This window comes from Crocuta crocuta, unplaced genomic scaffold, assembly GCF_008692635.1.
Source record: "Crocuta crocuta isolate KB4526 unplaced genomic scaffold, BGI_CrCroc_1.0 scaffold28, whole genome shotgun sequence".
Lineage (NCBI taxonomy): Eukaryota > Metazoa > Chordata > Mammalia > Carnivora > Hyaenidae > Crocuta > Crocuta crocuta.
This window is the reverse complement of record NW_027533256.1, coordinates 9,258,569-9,280,932: the sequence shown is the minus strand read 5'-3', so window position 1 is coordinate 9,280,932 and position 22,364 is coordinate 9,258,569. Positions and strand designations below refer to the sequence as shown.

Below are 22,364 nucleotides of genomic sequence, written 5' to 3'. Positions count from 1 at the left end.
GAAAACTTAGCGGGGGAAGTAACGCCAGCTTCAGCTGGTCTGGAGCAGCGTTAGCTGAAGTCTTGCTGTTTCTGTTCAGAGTGGCACTGGGCCCTGGGAAGACGTGCAGCCACAGCCCTCTCTCCAGGAGCAGCCAGCCGGGGATGGCAATGATTTGCTAGGCTAGCCCTGTCCAGAAGCTACATCTCTTGCCCTACATCTCAAAAGAAAAAGAAAATGTCATGGGTTTGGTTTGCAGGTTCAGGCTTATCTTTTTTTAAACTATGTTTTAATGTTTACTTCGTTTTCAGAGAGAGAGAGAAAGTGAGCAAGCATGAGGGGGGTGCAGAAAGAGTAGAGGACAGAGGATATGACAACACAGAGCCTGATGTGGGGCTTGAACCCGTGAACCACGAGATCATTAGCTGAGCCAAAGGCAGATGCTTAACCAACGGAGCCACCTAGGCGTCCCAAGGCTTATCTTTATAAGTCATGCCACTGCTAGCATGGACGCTGCTTCAGTGTAGGATGAGAGGCTGAAAATGGAAAGGATTGAAAAAAATCTAATTAACTCTTCAAACTCTTCTCAGAGCACTTGAATGTGGTAGATTCTCCGTAACAAAATCTCAGTTTCCAGTGGTGCCAAGTACCCATTTTCCTGCTTCTTTTAGAGTTCAAATTCATAGTCCTATAGGCACTCACACATCTGTGCAATATTCACAGTAGTTCTACATAGCAGCTCAGAAATGTCCTATAATACTACACAATTCACTTACTTCTAAATGCATATATGTAGTTGTAGACATAATATACATAAAGTGTGACATTGAGCCTTCCCATTGGCCACTAGATGGACAACGGACACCAGAATTGCCAATAGTTTCATTTTCCTACTGATATTTTTTAAGTCAGAATACAAATTCAGTTTGGTTCAAATACTTTTTACCTTAATTTTGTGTTCATTAATTATCATATATGTTTTACCTTTTGATCTTTTAAAGAAATCTTTAATGTGGTTACATCGGCAAAGTTTTAACTTCCTAAGATCTTTCTAGGTGTGTACATAATACGTTAGGAATGTATATGGTTGCTATTAGTGAATATTCTGTGTTTTAAACTTTGTGTTTTGAGATGATTATAGATTCATAGGAAGTTGCAAAAATAGTACCAGGAGATCCCACATACCCTTTACCCTGTTTCTCGCAATGGCTACATCTCAAAACCAGGGGACAGATACTGGCACCATATATAATCATGCTATGGCAGTTTATTATGTGGGTAGATTTCTGTAACCACCAAGAGACAGAATTATTCCATCACCACAAAGATGTCTCTGGTGCTACCCCCTCTGTAATCATACCCACCTCCTGTCCCTTTATTTTATTTTATTTTATTTTATTTTATTTTTTTAATGCTTATATTTATTTTTGAGACAGAGCATGAGCATGAGCAGGGGAAGGGAAGAGAGACAGGGAGACAGAATCTGAAGCTGGTTCCAACAGTTTCGGATGGGGGCTCAGCACAGAGCCCAACATGGGGCTCGAACTCGTCAACCACGAGATCATGACCTGAGCCGAAGTCGGATGCTCAACTGACTGAGTCACCCAGGTGTCCGTACTGTTTCCTTGATCCCTAACCCTGAGAACCACTAACCTGATTTCCATGCACACAATCTTGCCATTTTGAGAATGTTATACAAATAGAATCATACAGTCTATGTTTGAGAAGAGATTTTTTTCTCTCGGAATAATTCCCTTGTGATCCATCTACCTTGTCATGTTTATCAAAAGTTCATCTCTTTCCCTTGCTGAGTAGGATTCCTTGCCATGGATGTACTGCCGTTTTACTAATTGCCCATTTAACTACTTTGAATGTCTTCTCTTTAGAGCTGTTACAACTATAGCTGGTTCAGGGAACCTCCCTTTACCTATTCTTCCTCCATGGGGATGGTTGGGAGCGGATCCCACCCATCAGCAGTGAGCTGGACACATGACCACAGTCATCAGGTTATTCTTTGCCCTGCCCGCAGGGATGCATGCAGGATTGGCACATGTACCAGTGATCCAGCCAGAGATCATCTCAAGCGTTTTTGCTGGAACCATTGGGTTTATGTGCCTATAGCCAAAACTGCCTTGAAAAACACACTCAGTCTCTCTGGGCCTCATGGTCCTTGGTTCTGCAATGAGGACTTTGAAATTCTTATGCTAACAGGTAAGTATGTATTTGTTTATTCAACAAAGTAAAAGTGTCTATTGACAGAACAGATGCAAAGGATTTCAAGAAGAGGGAGAAGCAGGTGCAAGCGTCTGGGACAGGAAAGGAGCTGAGTGACCAGTTGGCCCAGGGCATAATCCTGGTAAGGACTGGGGGTGGGGCGGGGCGGGGGGGACAAGATGAAGTGGAGAAACAGGCAAGGACTTTCTACGATCCAGAGGGGAGTTTGGACTTGAGACTTTCATGATGAGAAGCCACCGAAGTGTTGGAAGCAGAGAAATGGCATGTTCCAATTTATTTAGTGCCATGTGGGGAATGGCCCTGGAATCATGGGCACATGCAGAAGCCAGTGAGGAAGTCTCTGTATAAGGTGAGGCAAAAAATTGTGGCCGACTGTCTAGGGTGATAATAGTGGGTACAGAGAGAAAGGGCTGGATTTGGGATATACATTGGAAATAGAAGGAATTGTAAGCCTTCCTCACGGAATGGGTTAGAAGGTAAAATCAAGGATGTCCTCCTGGAATTTTGTTTGAAGTTAGTGTAGTATTTACTGACATGGAGAAAGGGAGCAAACTTGGAACAGGCTGGGGCACCAGGTCTCATCTGAGGGTCATGTTACATTTGAGGGTCACGGAGCCGTCAGAAATGGAAGTCTGCAACTTAGGAGTAATATCTCTCAATTTTGGGATCCTCAGAAGGTATCTTAAAACTGTAGAAGTGGGTGAGATGATCGGGAAGGTGTGCAAGAGAGAAATTGAACACTGAAAAGAGAATCCGTTTCTTCAACCCGCTTCAAAGCTAAACTTGGATACAAAAAGAAAACACGAAAACATGCTACCTTTGCTTCATGTCTTGAATTGGTGCTTAACTTTCAACTTCTTTTGTTTTCTTCTCTTTTTTAAAAATGTTTTCAATGTTCATTTATTTTTGAGGAGCAGAGCGTGCATGGGGGAGGGGGCAGAGAGAGAGGGAGACACGAATCTAAAGCAGGCTCCAGGCTCCTGGCTGTCAGCATTAGCCCGACTCAGGGCTCAAACGCATGAACTGTGAGATCATGACCTGAACCAAAGTGAGGCACCCAACCGACTGAGCCACCCAGGAGCCCCAACCTCTTTTGTTTTCTAATCATACGCATTTAAGGCCATACATTTCTTTTAACATAACGTGTGTATCATTAACACGCCTGAAAAGTCTTAAAATGAGCGGGTGGCATCTAGTTCTAAATACTCTGTGATTTCCACTCCAATGTCTGCTCTGAGACAGAGCTGCTCTTTTCAGCTCTTTTTGGTTACTGATATCTGATTTTACTGCCCTGGGGTTGGGGAACTTTGAATAACACTGATTCTTTAGTAGGGACCTGCGTCTCCTTTGTGACAGGCTGCACACACTCGGCTTCTACCAACGTTTCACAGGGAAGGCTTCTCTGAATATTTCTTATTTCGAGCTTGCTCACAATAGCAGCACAGAGTAGCACAACCTCACAATCTTTACTTCTCTACTATTTTTTTTTTTTAAATTCTGCTTGTTCTACCGGTTTCTGAGTCGGTTGTCCTAAAATATCCACTAAGGTTGTAAATTTGTCAGATTCTCATTAGGCCACAGGTTTGTGTTCGCTTGTTTTCTTCCTGTAAAACAAGGAAGGTTTGAGCCTTTTTAAAAAATTATTCTGAGAGAGACAGGGTGTGTGCACACAAGTCAGGGAGAGGCAGAGAGAGAGGGAGACAGAGAGAATTCCAAGCAGGCTCCACACAGGAAGTGCAGAGCCGGATGCAGGGCTCGAACTCACAAACCTGAGATCATGACCTAAGCCAAAATCAAAGTCAGATGCTTAACTGACTGAGTCACCCAGGCCCCCCTTTCTTTCAAGCTTTTTTGGGTGTTTATAGTTTAAGACTATTGTATCTCTGTGAATTATTATTTTTATTGTCTTATAATGACAATAATCTTTATCCTCAGGAAGGCTCTTCCTCAGTACATCTTCTCTCTTATTAATATCGCGACAGCAGTTTTCTTTTAGCTACTATTTGTCTGGTATATCATTCTCAATTCATTTATTTTCGATATTTCTGTGTTTCTTATACTTAAGTCTGTCTCTTGGCAAACGGCTATAATTTGATTTTTTTTTAATTCCAACCTAAGTACCTCTATATTTTCATATATGAGCTTAATCTGTTTACATTTATTATGGTTACTGATACATTTATACCGACTTTTTACCTTCTTTTGTGTGTCTGTTTACCATGATTTTTCTTTTCAGTTTCTTTCCTCCCTTTCTTCCCTCTGTTGAACTTCTTAAGTTTCTTTAATTGTTTTGTTTTGTTTTGTTTTGTTTTGTTGATCTTTATCTCCCTCTACTGGTTTGGAAGTTACACATTTTTAAAAAAATTTTTTAATGCTTTATTTCTGAGAGAGAGAGAGAGAGAGAGAGAGCATGATGAGCAGGGGAGGGTCAGGGTCAGAGAGGGGGGGAGACACAGACTCTGAAGAAGGCTCCAGGCTCTGAGCTGGCTGTCAGCACAGACCCCGACGTGGGGCTTGAACCATGAACCGTGAGATCATGACCTGAGCCGAAGTTGGACGCTTAACCAGCTGAGCCACCCAGGCGCCCCTGGAAGTTACACATTCTATTTCTATTCTTGTTGTTCTTAAAATTTTAACATGTGTACTTGACTTTGAAAAGTCTAGAGCTGCACTGTTCGTAACAGCAAGGGTACCAGCCACCTCTGACTACTGAACATTTGAAATGGGATCAATGAACAATTAAAGTTTTCATTTTAATGAATGCTCATTTTAATTTGTGTTTTAGATTAATACATGTTACTTATTTTTACGAATATAACTTATTGTCAAATTGGCTTATCATTTTAATTTTAAAATTCATACACAATCCAGTTGTTGGGAAGCTTTTACCTATGCTTGGGACAATTTGGGTAGGTAAATCGTCTTTTTCAACTCCAAATTTTGTGAAATCTAAATACAGATCAAAAATTTCCAATGGAAATTTAGCACCCAAATTGAGATGCCATTATAAATGTTAAAATACACACCAGATTTGGAAGACTGAGTACCGAAAGAGTCTAAAGTTTTTCAAAAATAATATTTATATTGATTTCAGGTTGAAATGACAGTTGACTTTTGAACACCATGAGTTTCTTGATAAATACAATACAGTATTGTAAATGTATTTTCTCTTCTTTGTGATTTTCTTAAGAACATTTTCTTTTCTCTAGCTTTCTTTATTGTAAGAATAAGGTATATAAGACATAGAGCATACAAAATATGTGCTGATCTACTGTTAATATTAACAGTAAGGCTTTTAATCAGTAATAGGCTATTAGAACACCCCACATTATTCAAGGGTCAAATGTATAATATTTTGCATATATCATATTAAATAAAATATGTTATTAAACTATTTCCTCTCCCCCTTTTTAATATGACTATTAGAAAAATTTTAATTGCATGTGTGGCTCACATTATATCTCTATGGGACATGCTCACCTAGAGTTAAAGCCTCAGGCACCCAGGAGCCCAGAGTTTCTAATTCTCCCCCATTCTTCTCTCCCGTGTTATTATATTCATTATTAAATATTGTATCGTATGCAATACCCGTTCCACCATGTTCTTCAAGCCTCTGCCTTGAGTGAATTACTCTCATTTGTTTCAGATACAGTGATAATTCAGATTTAGTAAAATGTCCGCCCATTTTTCTGTCCACCTGTACATCCGACACCCAGGCCTTCTTTGCAGTTAAGCTTTCCCTATATAGCTTCCAGAGGCCACACTGCAGGCTGCATTGACGCAGTGTCACGAGTGATACCAAGGATCCAGGCCCGGGCAGAGCCCCACTGGTCACAGGTGCAAGGACCTCCTGTTGGAATACAGCTGCTCCACTGTGGCCTCTTCCACCCCAGCGGGAGCTGCTGGGGGCAGGAGCTGCAGACAGGCGAGCAGGCTCCGGGGTGACGTTGTGCTGAGCCGCCACACTGCGCCGCCTCTCTGCGGCTGGCCACCATGCTCACACTGGCCTCTGACTCAGAGCGGGACTTTGGGTGAGCAGCACCTTGCCCATTCCTCTAATCCTCTCCTAGAATGTACATCGGACTACCTTGGGCCACTTCCTGGAGCAGATGAGGGGCCTTAATGCCTCTGCTCTGTGAGCCCTACCTGACCAGGGTCATGGTCAAAGCATCTTCCTCTCCCATAAGGACTTAGGGGGCCATTCCCCAGGGCTGTGCCATTTGTCTCAGCCCAGTAAGCCAGTTCCTGGACCATCGGGAAGTGAGGCAGTCATTGCCTCCTTTAGATTCACACCCTGATTGCCTCACCAGCCTCACCCTTGTCCCAGCCTTGAATTCCCCAGAAGTATGTGAGTATGTATTTCCCATGGGTGCTATCCATGTGATTCCTTTGAGTCTCCTCCCCCCCAGCCTGCCTGCAGAGCCACTCCTTGGAAGGACTTCCTCAGAAATGGCAGTGCCCTCCTGGAAAGCGCGTAAACATACACACATACACACACACACACACACACACACACACACACACACACACACGACAAGTAGTGTGCTGAGAGCACCATCGTGTGACCACAATTGCCAATTACAATCAGGATATATACACATATGTATATAAATAACATCTATATTACCTATATTATTAACTAGTTTAGCATTTCTTCTATTCAATCATGGGAAACCCTCTTCAAAAGAAATAGGAAACAATCCCTTGACCCCAGCATCAAATTAAATATTTGTATACATAAAATAACATATATTCTTCTGATGTTCATAACTTCTAACAACTAGGAAAACAAAACTTTGCTATATAAAAACAAGCAAGAAGTCCCCTAAGAATTTTTAATATAATGTGATTTACAGTGTAGTTTTGGCTGAATTTGTGACTGCTGGGGTTCAACAACTCATTGGTGGGAGGCCTCCAGAGGACCATTGGGACCATCATGATTTCTGGGGCTTCTCTTACACAGGACCTTAACGTCACAGAAACCAGTCAGTCCACTGATGGTGACAGGTTCCTGGCTATGACAGAGGGTTCCCACTCAGCTCCCGGGGAGGCCCGGAAAAGGCCCAAGAGGTGGCCATGGTATCGCTTCTGGTTCCCACAGAGACCCGTACACCACAGCCCAACATAACATTAAAGACAGACACATTCTCTGCCACTTGCTGTCAATTGCATTTTAAGCACAAATGAAAACTCAGGCCCTGACATCACCTAGGAGTGTTTAATTATATGGTAAGCATCCCACCTTACATAAATGGCTTCGATTTTAATATGTAATGTAAATTAAAGTGCAGGATTTATAAAAATGGGCAGGAGATACAGTTTGAAACACTGCCCTCACTAACGCTGCATTTGATGATGGAGGAGACAAGCATTTCCCGGTCTCCTGTTAAGCAGAGCTGCACAACGGCCATTAGGGCAGGTCCAGAGCACTTAGCTGCCATCGTTGCCCTCACTCAGTCCCCATTGCAGTGATGGGAAATGGGTCTCAGAGAGGCAGTGAAACTTACCAGTGACCCAGCTAAGAGGTGTCCAGGCAGGAGCCAAAGCCACCTTTGCTTGACTCCAGTGCCCTTGCTCCTTCCACTGCAGCCCCCACGCCTCCTCCAGGAAGCCTGGATGGAGATAATAGCCCTCCACAGCGCATGCACAGAGGAGGCCTGGAACGCTGCTTTCCAGTCGCATGCACGGTAGCAGGGGGACGGACAGGGTCCAAGAACAGTACACTACACCTTGCTTCTCACAAGCCCTGAACTCTGCCCTTGCAACAGGCTGTGTGCCTCCTTGCCTCTGCCAGCGGCTCCTCTTCCCCACAGCCCAGGCTGCCGCACTCCCAGGGGCCTCCAAGAGCAGTGTTTAGGGTAGAGGACGGCCCTAACTCTACCATCACCACCTCCCTGACACTGGGCTGACCGAGACTCCATCCCAGCCCCAGCTCTGCCTAGATGTCAAATCAGACTTTCTAAGGCTACCAGTCCATGGCCAGCCACCGTGCTTTGGTCAGGGAGACCTAGAGCAAAAGGCCACACAGTCCTGGTGAGGGGAAGGCCTGCCTAGCCTCAGAGAAAGGGGCTGCTGATCAGAGCCCCACTGGGAGGCCAGGTCTATAAAGGCTACCTTCCAATTTCTCTCCTTGGCCTTGGCTTTCAAAAGATGCTTAATCAGCTGGCCTTGGTTTCAAATCTCAGCAATGCCATTTATAATCTGTCCGCTTGGAAAGTTCACTGAGGGCCTCTGACCTCAGTTTCCCAATGCACGAAGTGGGGAGATTTAAGCGATGCTGGTTCCTTGGAAAGTGGCTCAGATGCCCCACCCCCACGCTCCCACGCCGTCCTTCCCCTCTCCCACAACCTGAGCTCTCCTACTCTGCTAATGACCTCCAGCCCCACCTTCCCGCCCATCCTGAAGACACAAGACTGGCCAGCTGTGCAGAATTCGCGAAGACTCCTTGTGGAAATCGCCAGGAATCCTACACACCCTACCAACACATGTGGCCCCAGGGAAGGTGAGGGGGAGCCTCTGAACTGCGCGGCAGCGGCAGCGGGCGAGGTGAGACCCCGATCCCCGGGCGTGTGAGGCTGCGCCTGCTGGTGCCCGCCAGGGGGCGCTCTGCACCAAGCGGAACTCCTGGCGGGCGTCCACCCTCTGGCGGGCCTGCGGCAGCGTCTCCTGGCAGAGGTTAGGCTGGCGGGGCAAGGCTTCCTCAGGCGGGGCAGCCGCAAGCTCTTAGCAGGCCAAGGACGGCCATCAACGCAGCGTCCCCAGAGGCACCGAGGAGCCAGGGAGCCTGCATCTGACTGATAATGTTGGGCCGGGGCAGCTTCCTCCCGGTCCTGCCCGCCTTCCCTGCCCGCTCGTCACATGGGGGGCCGGGGGCAGGGCCAAGGCCACGGCCACGGCCACGGGGTGAGCAGCGGGGGCAGGGAGCCCGAGCCCTCCCTCCAGGCGGTGCCCGAGGAAGGATCCCAAGCAGGCGCCAGGGTGGCGGAGACGGAGGTGTACGGCCCGGGTCCCAGGTGAGCAGACCCCAGCGGGCAGCACCCAGGCGGCTTTCCCGGACGTCTGCCTGCCGGGGCCCGGATGCCCGCCGGGTGATGGGTGCTGATTCGCACGGCTCACATGCAGGCGCAGCCTCCGGGCCGCAGGGCATGAGCGAGGGGCCACAAGGTGAACGCGTGCCGAGGCCAGTGCAGGACAGCGGGGCCTTTCGGCCACCCTGGAGGATGGGGTAGCAGCGAATGCCCGAACACTGTGGGGTTGAATGTTCCCCCTCCACCACGTTAAATTGTGATGGGCTGACTCACAAGTCCACTGTAATATTCACCTCAGCGTACTGTCAGGCTAATGTATCTGCTCCACAGTCAGCGCCTACTGAGTGCAGGTCGTCGTTATTAATAACGTTTGCCAGTGGGGGCATGCCCTGTGCAGGGCATACTGGCCCGAGTCCAGGAGAACCTGGTACTTCCAGCACCCTCTCCCACGATGAGCAGGCTGGCTGTGTGGCCGGTGCCAACCAAACCGCTCCTGGCTGAGTCATCAGGATTGCCTTGTGCGGAGCTGCTTGGGGGGGGTAGGGCAGTGCCCCAGCTGTACTGAGCTTACCTGGGATGTGGCCTGCCCTGGAACACTGCTGCCAAGAATGATGGGTGAGGGAAAGGCAAGGGCTAGGCCAGGTGCTTGGAGAGCAGTTCTCCCGTCCCCTCTGCCCCTGAGATTGCTTCCCCTCTCCCCGTCACTGGCAGGCAAGGCCCGCCTTATCTGCCCTTCCACCCATGTTTCCCCCAAAGCAAACACCTTGTCATCCTCACTGTCCTCCTGGTATAATCATGCTACACACACACACACACACACACACACACACACACAGAGTCAGCCTCATCTATTCTATCCCTACAGCAATCTGCAGTGGTCCCTGTATTTGGAGTCCCTCTCCCCACATTGGTCACAGTGCCCTGGCATGTACTGTTGCTCTATCTCTTTCCTATACCAGCCCAGGTACCGTGTGAAAGCCAAGTCCACCCAGCTCCTGGGATGAGACCAGGTTGGTTTAGCCAATATGTACATCTCATTCCCCAACCATCAGGACTGGTTCAAGGATGGATCTGGTTGCCCAGTCAAGGCCATGAGGCAAGAGATGTCTGGGGAAGTAGGAAAGGGAAGCTTCCCAGCATTTCAAAGAGAGACACCAGAAGGTATGTTTTCTCTTCCTGTTAGATGTGAAAGAGAAAATATTAGTTCCTAAAGCTGGTGTCCAACATTTTTTAATAATTAGGAGACCTTTCCTAATTGGCATGAGTGAAACGGATACCCCGGGAAAAAAAGAGGGGAACTTAAAGGTAGGAGGGAACCAGACTTGGATGACATTATCAAGGTGCTGGATCCAACTAGGCCTGAAGTCTATTTTATAAGGCCTTTCCCACCAAAGAAGCCAATAAATCTGCCCTTCTTTTTTAAGCCAATTTTAACTGATGTTTTTGTTTCCATCAAGTTTCTTACTTGATTTTCTTTTGACCAAAGATAAAATGGATACTCAGAAGGTATAAATATAAGGTTGCCAGATAAAATAAAGCACACTCAATTACATCTGAATTTCAGACCAACAATGAATACCTTTAATACTACAAAGGTAGATATTATGTCCTATGCAATATTTGGAACCCACTTACCCTAAAAATATAACTGGGCATTCTGTATTTTTATTTGCTAAATCTGGTAACCCTATTTCAGTAGCGTGTCCAAATTCATACTACTAGAAAAACCTGGACACACCACCAGAGTTTTTAATTCTGAAGCTTCTATTAACACCAGGTCATGCAGAGGGCTTCTTACTGTCCCTCTTCATTCTTTTCCATCCCCCTCCCAGTCCTGTGTGGTAAGAGTACAGAGAAATGTCACTCTGGGTCCCTAAGGGTCTCCGAGGTAGGTCCCAGCTCCAGAGCTCCCTGCTTGCCACTCTGCTTCTCCAGCTCCTTGGCTGGGCTCCACCCCAGCCTCGGGTTTGGGGCTTTGCTGCTCTCTTCAAGCAGTGTGGCTTCTGTGGCTGCCAGCTGCCACCAGTTACTCGCAATAGGCACCACTTGGCAATTCCTCTGTATAGTCCCCATGCGTCCCGTAGAGCATGACCATGGCTGGAGCTGTCCACAGATGGCCAGGACTGGACATTAGGACACTGCCCCGATGCAGCCTCCTGACAGGGCTGCCCTGCAGCCCCCGTCCCTGCCTCCACCTCCTGTGTCTGCGATGGCCTGAATCCCTGCTTTCTTGCATCCTCCGGGCGGAAGGGATCTGCCCACAGTGAATACTAGCCATGCTTGTTTTATCTGCATGACAAGGATCGGTTCTATGATCACAAGCACGACACAAGTGCAGTCCTGCAGAGAAGGGGAGTGAAGGTAACAAGAAGGGGATTAGGAAGAACATTCTAGGAGTAGTTGTCCTTCTAGGGGTTGCTCCTTGCCTCTGTAAAGTCCGGATGTATGTAAATGGGTTAACACGGCCCCTTGGGACTGCCTTTCCCTGAGAGTGAGACCTCTATGGCAATGATGTTGATGGCTGCCTAAATGTCATTTGGCTGTTTCATGATTGGGATTTTCTTCTCGATTTTCCACAACTGTAAACTGTGCAGTATTGGTACTGAACAAAAACTGAACAAAAGTACAAGGCTGAGGATCTGCTACTGGGTGCTCTGGGGGCTTTGTGTGTGAAAGAATCACAGCTCCTTTTGAACCCAGGTCAGCTGATAGAAAAGATCAAGCAGTCTCTGAAGCGTGAAGGGCTTTGCCATTTTACAGCCATCATCTTGCCTGCCCTGAGGGGTACTTGTCAGTTATTGTTCCCACTTTACAGACTAGAGAACAACTAACACCCACAGGTCCCGTGACTCGCCCAAGGCCATTCCCAGATCCCTGGGTACACTTGTGTTTAAGGGACTAATTCCTCACAGCAAGGGTTCTTGTTTGAAATCCAAGAAAACACCAGATAAAGGGCATTCTAAATATATTTCTTTTCTATAGATGCTGATCTCCTGTTACTGGAAAACAGGAATTAGCTTGTCTGCTTGAGGATGTGGTTGGTTCTTTATAAAAAGGATATACAAGAAATTTGCACATAGACTGCCAGCTTCATTATGCTGCCGGCAGCTTCCAGCAAAAGAAGAACATTTGCAGCCAGATATTTCGGTAAGAATTTTATTTCATTCTATGTGGAGTATGATTACCTTTGCTCTGAGCTTCTTGCTTGAGAGATGGGGGTCACTTGAGGCTGAGAGATGGGGTGACTTGAGGAGCTATCTCGGTCTTGTGGGCTGGAAGGATCTGGGGGCATCTGTGGTCACGGGCTAGATACCGGCTGATGGCACAGCCCTCATCCCTGAACTTGGGAGCTGTTCTGAGTCTCCCGGAAACACAGAGCTTTCAACATGACCATGATTGTTGGAGGGATTTGACTCCAGTGACTCAGGGCTCTGATGACATTCAGAGTCTGTAAGGAGGACGGTGCCCAAAGACGAAGGTGGCAAGAGGCAGGTCCTTCACAGGGAAGGCTGTGCGTCCTGCTTGGAAGCAGCCCAGCCCAGCAGTTAATTCAGAAACAATGAGGATGGTCCAGGAGCCCCTGTTAAAGTGGCAGGAGGTAACTTAGGCCAAGTGGGCAACCCGCAGGGTGGGCCACATGCAGGTGCTATCGTGCAGATCACACGTGTGGTCTTGGGGGAATCACACAGGTGCTGGCTGGGTGGCTCTGCAATGGCGTTCCGTGTTCTCTGGACCCAGACACCTTCAGATGATGACTGAAATTCCAGATACTAGAGAAAGAAATGCCGACAGTGGTATTCAACCTAGGTCGACGTTAGAATCATGAGCTTTTAAAAATCTGCAGGTATTTTTAAACACTTGGAGACTGGTCTGGAGTGGGCCCCAGACATCAGCATAGTTTTCAATTCCCTGGTAAACCTCATGAGCAGCCAGCGTCAAGGAGCCACCAGACCGAAGCTCAGGAGGCCTGAGAGCCTGTACACAGCAGCTCTTGCTGTGATCTGGGTGGATATTTATAAGGATGAGGAGTCAAGCTCTGTGACCACAAAGCCAGGTCACCTGAATCTGACTCCGGGCTGGACACGAGCTACGGGACACTTCTCATAATGGTTAACATCTTGGATCTCCCTTTCTGCAATAGGGGTGGTGGTGGGGAGCTGAAATTAGCCTTTCATCCTGTTCAGTTCTAATGCATTAGCGGGCTGTAAAATCTCCAGTTTTTTTCCTCTCAGTGGGGTTTATAGCATCATCTGATTAGAAAGGAAAAGTCACTTGCTTCTGTGGAGGGTTCCGGTCCCCAGATTTTCACAGTATAGCAGATACCCACCCCCAGCTTCAGAGCACAGATGATAATTCTCTGGGGGGAAAAATGAGATAGTGCACGAGATACCTGAATTGAAAGAAGTTGATTGAACTAAATTTTTAATGGCAGTGAAATTCATATCACAAAATTCACCATTTTAAAGTGAAGAGTTAATTCAGTGGTGATTCGTCCATTCACGACATGGTATGACCATCACCACTCTCCAGTTCCAAAGGATTTTCGCGGCCCAAAAAGAAAACCCTGTACCCGCTAAGCGGAAGCTCCCCAGCTACCCCAGCCCTGGCAGCCGCTAGGACTTCCCGATTCTGGGTATTTCATATAAATGCCATCATATAACATGTGTCCTTTTGTGTCTGACATCTTCGGCTTAGAGTGATGTTTTTGAGACTGATCACACGGTAGCACATAACAGTACTTCATTCCTTTAGACTTAATTAATTTTAAAATCATTATCTGATCACAAAACAGCTTGGCAGCTTTATAAAAACAGACCAGCCATGCTGTTCTGTAGAAAGCTGCTGAAAAAGAGGAAAGTCAGGCAGTACAGAGGGAGCAGTTTCTTCTCCTCATCCTTGGTCTCTCTGGGTCCACCCTTCTGTCTCTCTCCCTTTCTGTTTCTCTTTCTGTCTCTTTGTCAGTCTCTCTCTCTCTCTCTTTCTCCTTCTCTCTCCCTCTCTCTGCCTTTCCCCCTTCTTTCTCCTCTCTCTCTCTCACCATAGATTCTGGAGAAGGTCATTGGGGACTTTTAACTGAAATTAAATTGGGAGGTTGGGGGCAAATGGAAGGTTCTTTTGGGTTTAAATTGTGTTGCTGCATTTCACTTCTTCACTTTGCCCAGAGTTTTGTCAGGTCAAGGACCTGTCATATACCAGGAAGCCGGAGGCCAGCCAGTACTCTGGTCTCTCATTTGGGGAGACCTGTCACCCAGCCATAGGCACCACCCATGTAAGCATTTGCATGATCCTGCCCATTCTCACCATGTGCAGCCTCTTTTCTTCCCACACTGCTGCCCACTGGTCTGCCCGGCTCTGTCCCACAGACTGGTGGATTCCCCTAGTTAGCTGACCTCCCCGGTTATCCCCACAGCAGATCTGAATCACGGTGGGCAGAAAGATGGTAACCTCTGCCCATACTGAGCCAGAGAGTCCAGAAGGAAAGGGAAAGCTGCTATGAGTCCAGTCATCTCTTCAGGACCCCAGCTCCTTGGCCCACAAGCAAACCTTCCAGACCAAGGTCAGGGAGCAGCTTGGACTGGCCATCCTCTACCACACCCCTCCCCGGTGTCCTCCCAACTCTGGCTTTGCTCACTTGGTCTTTCTCTGGAACATCTCCTCTCCCCTCCCTGCTGTGGATGGCAGGGACATGAGGAAACCACAAGAACCCAGGTTGGGAGACGAGAAGCACTGGAAGAATAGGAGGCTCAGAGACAGGGGAACCGAAACCATAGGGAGGGAAGTGGTGGAGAAGAGATAGGTCGAAACCATGTCAGACTCTCTGTCATGGGCAGGAGGGAACTATTGAAAGTTATAAGCCTAGGACTGTTTGGATCAGTTTTATAGGACACTTGAAACATACAATATTATACATCAACTCTATTTGCAATTTAAAAAAGAAAGAAAAATAGATCAGATCTGTAATTCCTGGAGGTAGGGGGAGGGGGAATTGGGGGAATGTGGTCAAAATGTACAAATTTCCAGTTATAAGATAAACAAGGAATGAAGAGGGGTGGAATGTACAATGTGGTGACTGTAGTTAACACTGCTGTGTGATATATTTAGAAGTTAAGAGAGGAGATCCTAAGAGTTACCATCATAAGGGATGATTTTTGCTTCTTTTTGAAGCGACATGAGATGGCAGATGTTAACTAAATGGCAGTAATCCTTTCACAATAGATGTACATCAAATTGTTATGCTGTACACTGTAAACCTATACAGGACTGAGTACCAATTATATCCCAGTAAAACTGGAGAGAAAGAATTGCTAATAGGAAGAATGATGTGGCAGCAGGGTGTGAAGTCAGATCTCACCTCGATTCCTACAAAGGCATCCTTACTGGTCTTCCTGACCTTGGAAACCCATCCCTCTCTTCTTAATACTGCAGCTGGAATGGGGCTCTTAGATCCTAAATCCGATGGGGAGTGTCACTCGCTCAACATATGCTGGTGGATTCCCATGTCAGCACTCCATCTGACTCATCATTACCCATCATATCATCTCCATGTCCCCTCCTTGCTGAGCACCAGCAATTCTGGTGTCCTTGCTACTCAGATGTGCCAGATTTTTGCATGTGTTCTGCCCTCTCTCTGAAGTACCCTTCTGCCCAACATCCACATGACTCATGCACTGACCTCCTTCAAGCTTTCACCCAAATGTCATCTCCTTTCAAGGCTTTAACTGACCACCTACCTGTGTCCCAATAGGATAAGATATTCAGTGAGTCATGGGTCACCTGACCATCACAGTGACTCAAAGGTCAAGGCTGATGAAACAATCATCTCACGTGGTGCAGGTGGCCCAGGCCAGGGGGTAAAGGGAGCAACTGAGCTCTAGAAAAGTCTCAGACCAGCAATGAAATCCTTGGTCTGGAAGTCCTGCATGTCACACTCATTGTTCAGCTACCCATAAGGGATCCAGGAGGGTACTACCATGTGCCTAGAAAGGTGGACAGGCAGTATTTGGCTAATGGCAGTAATGACTGCACTGTTTGCAACCCACCCGACATTCCTCTCCTTTTCCCTGCTTTATTTTTCTTCACATCATTTGTTATTATCTCATATGTTTGTGTATTTAACAGCATTACTGAGGGGTAGGCTACGTAGGATAAAATTCACCCATTCTAAGTATACAAGTCAATGATTTTTAGTATATATGTAGAGTTGCACAACCATCACCATGACCGAATTCTGGGACATCTCTATCACCCCGAATTGTTTCCTTGTGCACATTTGCAAATAATCCTTACTCCAGACCCAGCCCAAGGAAACCATTGCTCTGCCTTTCGTCTTTGTAAATCTGCCTTTTCGAGACACTTTAAGGAAATGCAATTCTATATTATGTAGTCTTGTGCATGAGGATTCCTTCACTTAGCATAAGATTTTTGAGGTTCACTCATGCTCTTCTTATAACATGGTTTGTTCCTTCTTAGCTGAATGATACTCCTGTTGTATGGGTGTACATTATGTTTACCCACCTACCAGTCGATTTGTTGTTTTACGGCCTAGCATATGGCCTATCCTGAAGAAAGTTCCATATTACATGAAAATAATGTATTTTCTGCACCCATTATTAGGGATGTCCTGTCCATGGCAGTTAGGTCACATTGGCTGATCACGTCATTCCAGCCTTCTATATCATGGCTGGTGTCCTGTCTAGTTGTTCTCTCCGTTATTGAGACTGGGACATGGAAATCTCCAACCCTCGTTATCCGATTGTTTGCTGTCAGTGTTTGCCTCATGTATTTTGAAGCTGTCTCGAGTGTGTATAGATTTATAATTGTCACAGCTGCCTCGTGGCCTTGGTTGGGCAACCAGCCCATCCCTGCACCTGTCTCTCATGGCCCCTCACCCCTCACACTCACTCACAGGGAGGAGGGAAGGCAGGTATGTTAGTTTGCTCCAGCTGCCATAACATAGTACCACAGGCTGAGTGGCATAAATGACAGAAACTTATTTTCTCATAATTCTGTAGGCTACAAGTCTAAGATCAGGTGTTGGCAAGCTTAGATCTGTCTGAGGCCTCTCACCGGAGCTTGCAGACGGCTGTCTTCTCCCCGTGTCTTCACACGGTCTTCCCTTACGTGTGTGTGTGTGTCCTCATTTCTTCTAACCCTTTATGTTGGATTAGGACCCAACCTAATGACTTTGTTTTAACTGAAACGCCTCTTTAAAGACCCTGTGTCCAAATACAGTCACATTCTGAGGTGCTAGGGGTTAGGAATTCAATATATGAATTTGGGGCGGGGTGGGTGGATACAGTTTAGCCTGTAACATCAGGAAAGAGCCCTCTATTGGTCCTGGGCTGTGAGCTGGCAGCCCTGAGGCACCTGTGCCCCCAGGAACAAGGAGGCTGGGGAGACACTGGGCAGAACCGCTGGCAAATGTCTAGACAGAAGCTCTGCTAGACACACTGCCCACTGGGGAGCCAAGCGGAAGTCCACACTTACCCGCCCCCAGCGACAGAACCAAGTAGGGGCTGAGTCAGAGGCTTTCCTTAGAGAGCCATTTTCTTAAGATGATTTCTGTTTCGGCACATCTGTGAGAAGTGAATTGACCCTGAAAATGATTGCAAAATAGCAAACCGCAAAGAGAGCTCACAGCCTTTCTGCACTCTACAGTTCCTCCTCCCCTCCAGTCTCCTTCAATGCTGCCCAGCTTTGTGGAGGCAGAGCAGCTCCCCCTGTTGGCCAGTTAAGGAAGCTGAGATTCAGGAAGTTCCTTGACCTCCAAAGGCACACAGCCAGTGAATGGCAGAGGCAGACCCAGCCCAGACCTGAGCTGACCCATCTCTAGTGCTCATTCATAGCTACACCCCTGCCTTTAGGACATTGTCCACACCCCTGGCCACAGCCATCAAGTCCCCTGGAATGTGCCCGTCTGGTCTCTGTACTGGGTTAGTGGTACAAACTGGCTTCTCTCAACATGTTCGATGGTTGGCAGTATTACCTGCCAGATAGAACCTAGAAACAAGGGTAGGAGAAAGCAACATCCTGGTGACCTGGGAGGAAGATGAAGATGAACATGGGGACATAGTTGCTCATGGTTTTAACTTTCAGATAGCATCCTTAAATGTCATCTAAGAGTCAGGGCATCCTGAATCCAGCTTTGCTCAGTGTTCTGGGCAAATGGTCTTCCCTCCTCTACCCAGATCTCTGCTCCCTCCTCCACTTAGCCCCATGTCATGATCCAGTTTCTGTTAACTTAACAGTACACAGGGAAAATCAACCCTCCCACCTTGCTGCTGACATCGTTATCCCAATTCGGAACAGATAAGACTAGTCTTTAGAGAAAGCCAGGCATGGAGTGGATCCTTGGTTCACCACTTACTCTGATGGCTTGTTCAAGTTATATAATCTCTTCATTTGGGTTCCTCACTATAAAAGGGAGACCTTGATAGGCCATATCACACAACCTTTATAAGGATTACACATCTAACAAAAAAATAGTTTTCAAGGAAGGGCACAGGGTAATTCCTAAAAGACTGAGACAAACCACTGGATTCTGTTGTTAATCTCTGGCTCTGAGCTGTTGCTTTTTTGAAAAGAAAACAGAATGATCAGTTTGTGCCTGATGGAAACTCTGTGTAGGGGAGCCAGGACCCTATACTTGGAGCCAGGCACCCTGTCTTATTTCTCCAGTATTCAGGGAATGCAAATCCAATACCAGTCAACTGAGGGTCTCAGAAAGTCAGACTGTCGTCTGCTGATGAAAGCTAGCTGGGGCCATTAAAGGTGACAGGCCTGGGAAGTCCACTCAAGGATTCTCCAATGAAAGGTTGGTAGTTCATTTGGTCACTCAGCACACAATTATTGTGCCAGGCACTGTTCTAGGCATTGGGGATACAGCCAGTACCAAAACTGTTAAAAATACCTACTTCCTGGAGCTCATCCACCACTTGCTATAATCTAACGGTGGGATCTAAAGGAAGCTGCTCTTTGAAGTCTTTCATGTGGACCATGGGCCTCTGGGAGGTGAATCAGGATCTTCTAGGGACAGGAAGGTAGGAGGTGCAGTAGGAGTTGTTTGAAAAAGAATAGTCACTCTGCAGCAGCTGTGAAATTTGACATGGAAAAAGCTTAGAAATTGTCACTCCCACCCGTACAACAAGGAAGAATATAAATGAACTTAAAATCAATGACTTTTCTTAGACCCATCAGAAAATTGAGGTCACAGGGCAAACCACTACCTCAAATCTAAACATCCTGGGAATTTGAAAAATAACAGCCAAAATCAGTCTACCTGAAGCTGAAGCCACTAGAATCATATTCTGGTATGAACACTTAAATGCTAAATTTGACTAACTGCTGGAGGCTGAGTGTGGATTTGCCTGAGAGTGAGAAACTCCTGGAAGCCCAGAATTAGCAGGGCGGGGGAGAGGGGCACACTTTCATGAGTTTTACCTCCAGGAACTCTACCAGATACTCAAGATGAAGAGTCAAGAAAAATTCCTGTGTGTTTTGGAAAGGGAAAGTTAACCACTTAGAAATATGACCAGAACGCCCCCCATAAGAAAGCCCTGCCCTCCAAGTAACTTACCAGAGCCATAGCGACATGGTAGAGGGGCAGTTCACCAACTCCAGCTTCCTCTAGACTTGCTCTCACCTAGGGAGAGGGGGAGAAAGGGGGGGCCTATTTAGTAGGTCTGAGGGTCATATCCCAGAGACTCAGGCTCACAAAAATACTGATAATTGGACAAGATTATAAAATGCTTCTCCTCCTCACACCTTCCCAACACATTAGGAGGGCTCAAGTATAACCGTGCATTGCAACTGAAAGAGCTGTAAGACACAGGATCTATTTAGGAAGGAGTTCTTAGGGAAACCCAAAGACAGTAGAGAAGGAAAAAATTAAGGAAGCTAGAAAAACTGTGGCCTCTGGCACCTACAGATATGATAAACGTTAATCATAGCACAGCGCCCAGCCAAATTAACATAAAACCTCAAACTAAGATCTACTTATTTCTGTTTCTGTTGCCCAATACATTATGTATGGCTTCCAACCAAAAATTACAAAACATGCTTAAAAAGCAAGGAAAAGACCCCACATCCTAAAGAGATAAACTAAGCGTTAGATGGTTGCATATGTAAGGAGCTGGGAAGTCACCACTCTGTCCTAAGACCAGGAACCAGCTGAACAAATTGAAAAAATCAATAACTCTTCTAGAATCCATAAGAGAAGGGAGGCCACAGGGCAAACTGCTACCTCCAGGATTGGAGACAGGCAAGCACAGGGAGTCACGATTACTACTGCAGAGATTTGCATGTGGAAGCCACCGTGGGAACCAGGGCAAGCATAGCAAAACCTGCAATGTAACTGATCAATTGCCAGAGGCTCAGTGTGGATAAGTGAGCGTTAAGAACTTCAGGGGGGACCCAATCATAGGAGAGTCTCACCATATCTTGAGATTTACCACCAAGGGTTTGACCAGGTTCCCACAGTAAATATCAGCAGGAGGAGAGGAAAAGGAACCATTTTTGAAATACACCAGAATGCTCTGTTCTTTTTTTTTTAAGTTTATTTATTTATTTTGAGAGAGAGAACAAGTGGGGGAAGAACAGAGAGAGAGAGGGAGAGAGAGAATCCCAAGCAGGCTCTGCACCATCAGCGCAGGGTCCAATGTGGGGCTCGAACTCACAAACTGTGAGATCATAACCTGTGCCAAATCCAAGAGTCAGACACTCAACCCACTGAGCCCACCCAGGTGCCCCAGGAGAGTGCTCTGTTGTTAACAAGGTCTGACCTCAAGAGAAACTAGTTAGTCAGAGCCCAACCTGATGAAGTGTTATTGGAGCCTGACTGACCTAGAGAAAGGAAATACCCAACCCCAGGCAGCTCTAGCCAAGTATCAGAATCAGACCCAGCCACAGCAGAGATTTTAGAATTGTAAAGTGGGGAATTTTGGATACCTGGGTGACTCAGTTTGTTAAGCATCAAACTTCGGCTCAGGTCATGATCTCAACATTCATGGGTTCAAGCTCCACATCGGTCTCTGTGCTGACAGCTCAGAGCCTGGAGCCTGCTTCAGATTCTGTGTCTCCCTCTCCCTCTCTGCTTCTGCCCTGCTTGCACTCTGTGTCTCTCTCTATTTCTCTCAAAAATAAATAAACATTAAAATAAATAAATAAAAAGTAAGTTGGGAGGTGTAAAATAACTATGATGAGCATATTAAGGACTTTATGACTGTCCCATGAATTATTTCCAGTATCTCTGAGGTGGGGATCAGCATGGAGGAAGTTCACTGGACCAATACCTGTGGGGAGTCAGCAGGCAGGACTGAGCTGAGGGAGAGGCTGGATTGTGACATCACTATGACACGGCATCAGTCAACCATGCACTCAGCTGAGGCTGAGGTGGGCCCTCAGCGCTGTGCTCATTTGGGGCGAGAAGGCCAGGCCTTTATACTCACACTGGCCAGCCATCAGTGGCAGCTGCCCCCAGGAAGGGAGGTACCTTAGGTGAGGAAATCTCCAGCAGAGGCAGAGGCTGAGAGCTGCCTGCCGGTCCTCGGGGCATCTGAGTTGCATAGCAGAGCCCACGACAGGTCATCTCTGGATTCCCACTTACACAAAGTAGTCTTTGAATGCACTTTTCTCTACAAAGTAATGTGTGTGCAGGATACACCCCCGGGGGCCGATGTGCTGGGTTAGGTCTGTGCCCTGTGCTCCTCCCTGAGTCCCATCATTGGGCCAGAGCTGCCTCTGGAGAGTGGCATTCCTCCCTCTACTCAGACTCCCTGGGTTGATGGATTGGGAATGCAAGCTCTGTCCCTCCCCTGTGAGACATGTGACAGTTATCCCCATGTCTTCCCTGTACCAGATAAAGTAACTCCGGGGGGCTGCATGGAGAATGAGGAGGGGTTTAGGTCTATGTTGTGATGAATTCTTGTTGGTTATGAATATGCTTTAACTGATATTGCTGAGTCCATGACTTGATGACTTCCAGAAATCTTTATCCTCTCAGTTGGCTGACAGGAGTCACCATGAGGAATCAGATGCCTTGAAAGCAGATTTCTGGGCCTATCTGTGGTTTGGGGGCCCCCAGGGTGGAGGGTGGAGCCAACAGAATAAGGAGTCAGTTCCATC

The 22,364-nt window shown here is 46.9% G+C and overlaps 1 protein-coding gene and 1 long non-coding RNA gene across 2 annotated transcripts in view; one reads left to right on the top strand and one right to left on the bottom strand.

Moving 5' to 3' along the window:
- The first annotated feature begins 12,285 nt into the window (after positions 1-12,285).
- The window catches only part of ARHGAP22 (Rho GTPase activating protein 22), a 169,443-nt gene continuing 159,364 nt past the window's right edge, over positions 12,286-22,364 (top strand). The window contains exon 1 of the mRNA XM_077746435.1: positions 12,286-12,389. Within this exon, the coding sequence (XP_077602561.1) occupies positions 12,338-12,389 (52 nt within the window). The 5' untranslated portion in view covers positions 12,286-12,337. The remainder of the gene's footprint in view (positions 12,390-22,364) is intronic.
- On the bottom strand, positions 12,385-21,355 carry LOC144216960 (uncharacterized). The gene is made up of 3 exons (XR_013330809.1): positions 21,189-21,355; positions 19,819-19,884; positions 12,385-13,012 (listed from the first exon to the last, which is right to left on the bottom strand). It is a non-coding gene; the product is annotated as an uncharacterized LOC144216960 (long non-coding RNA).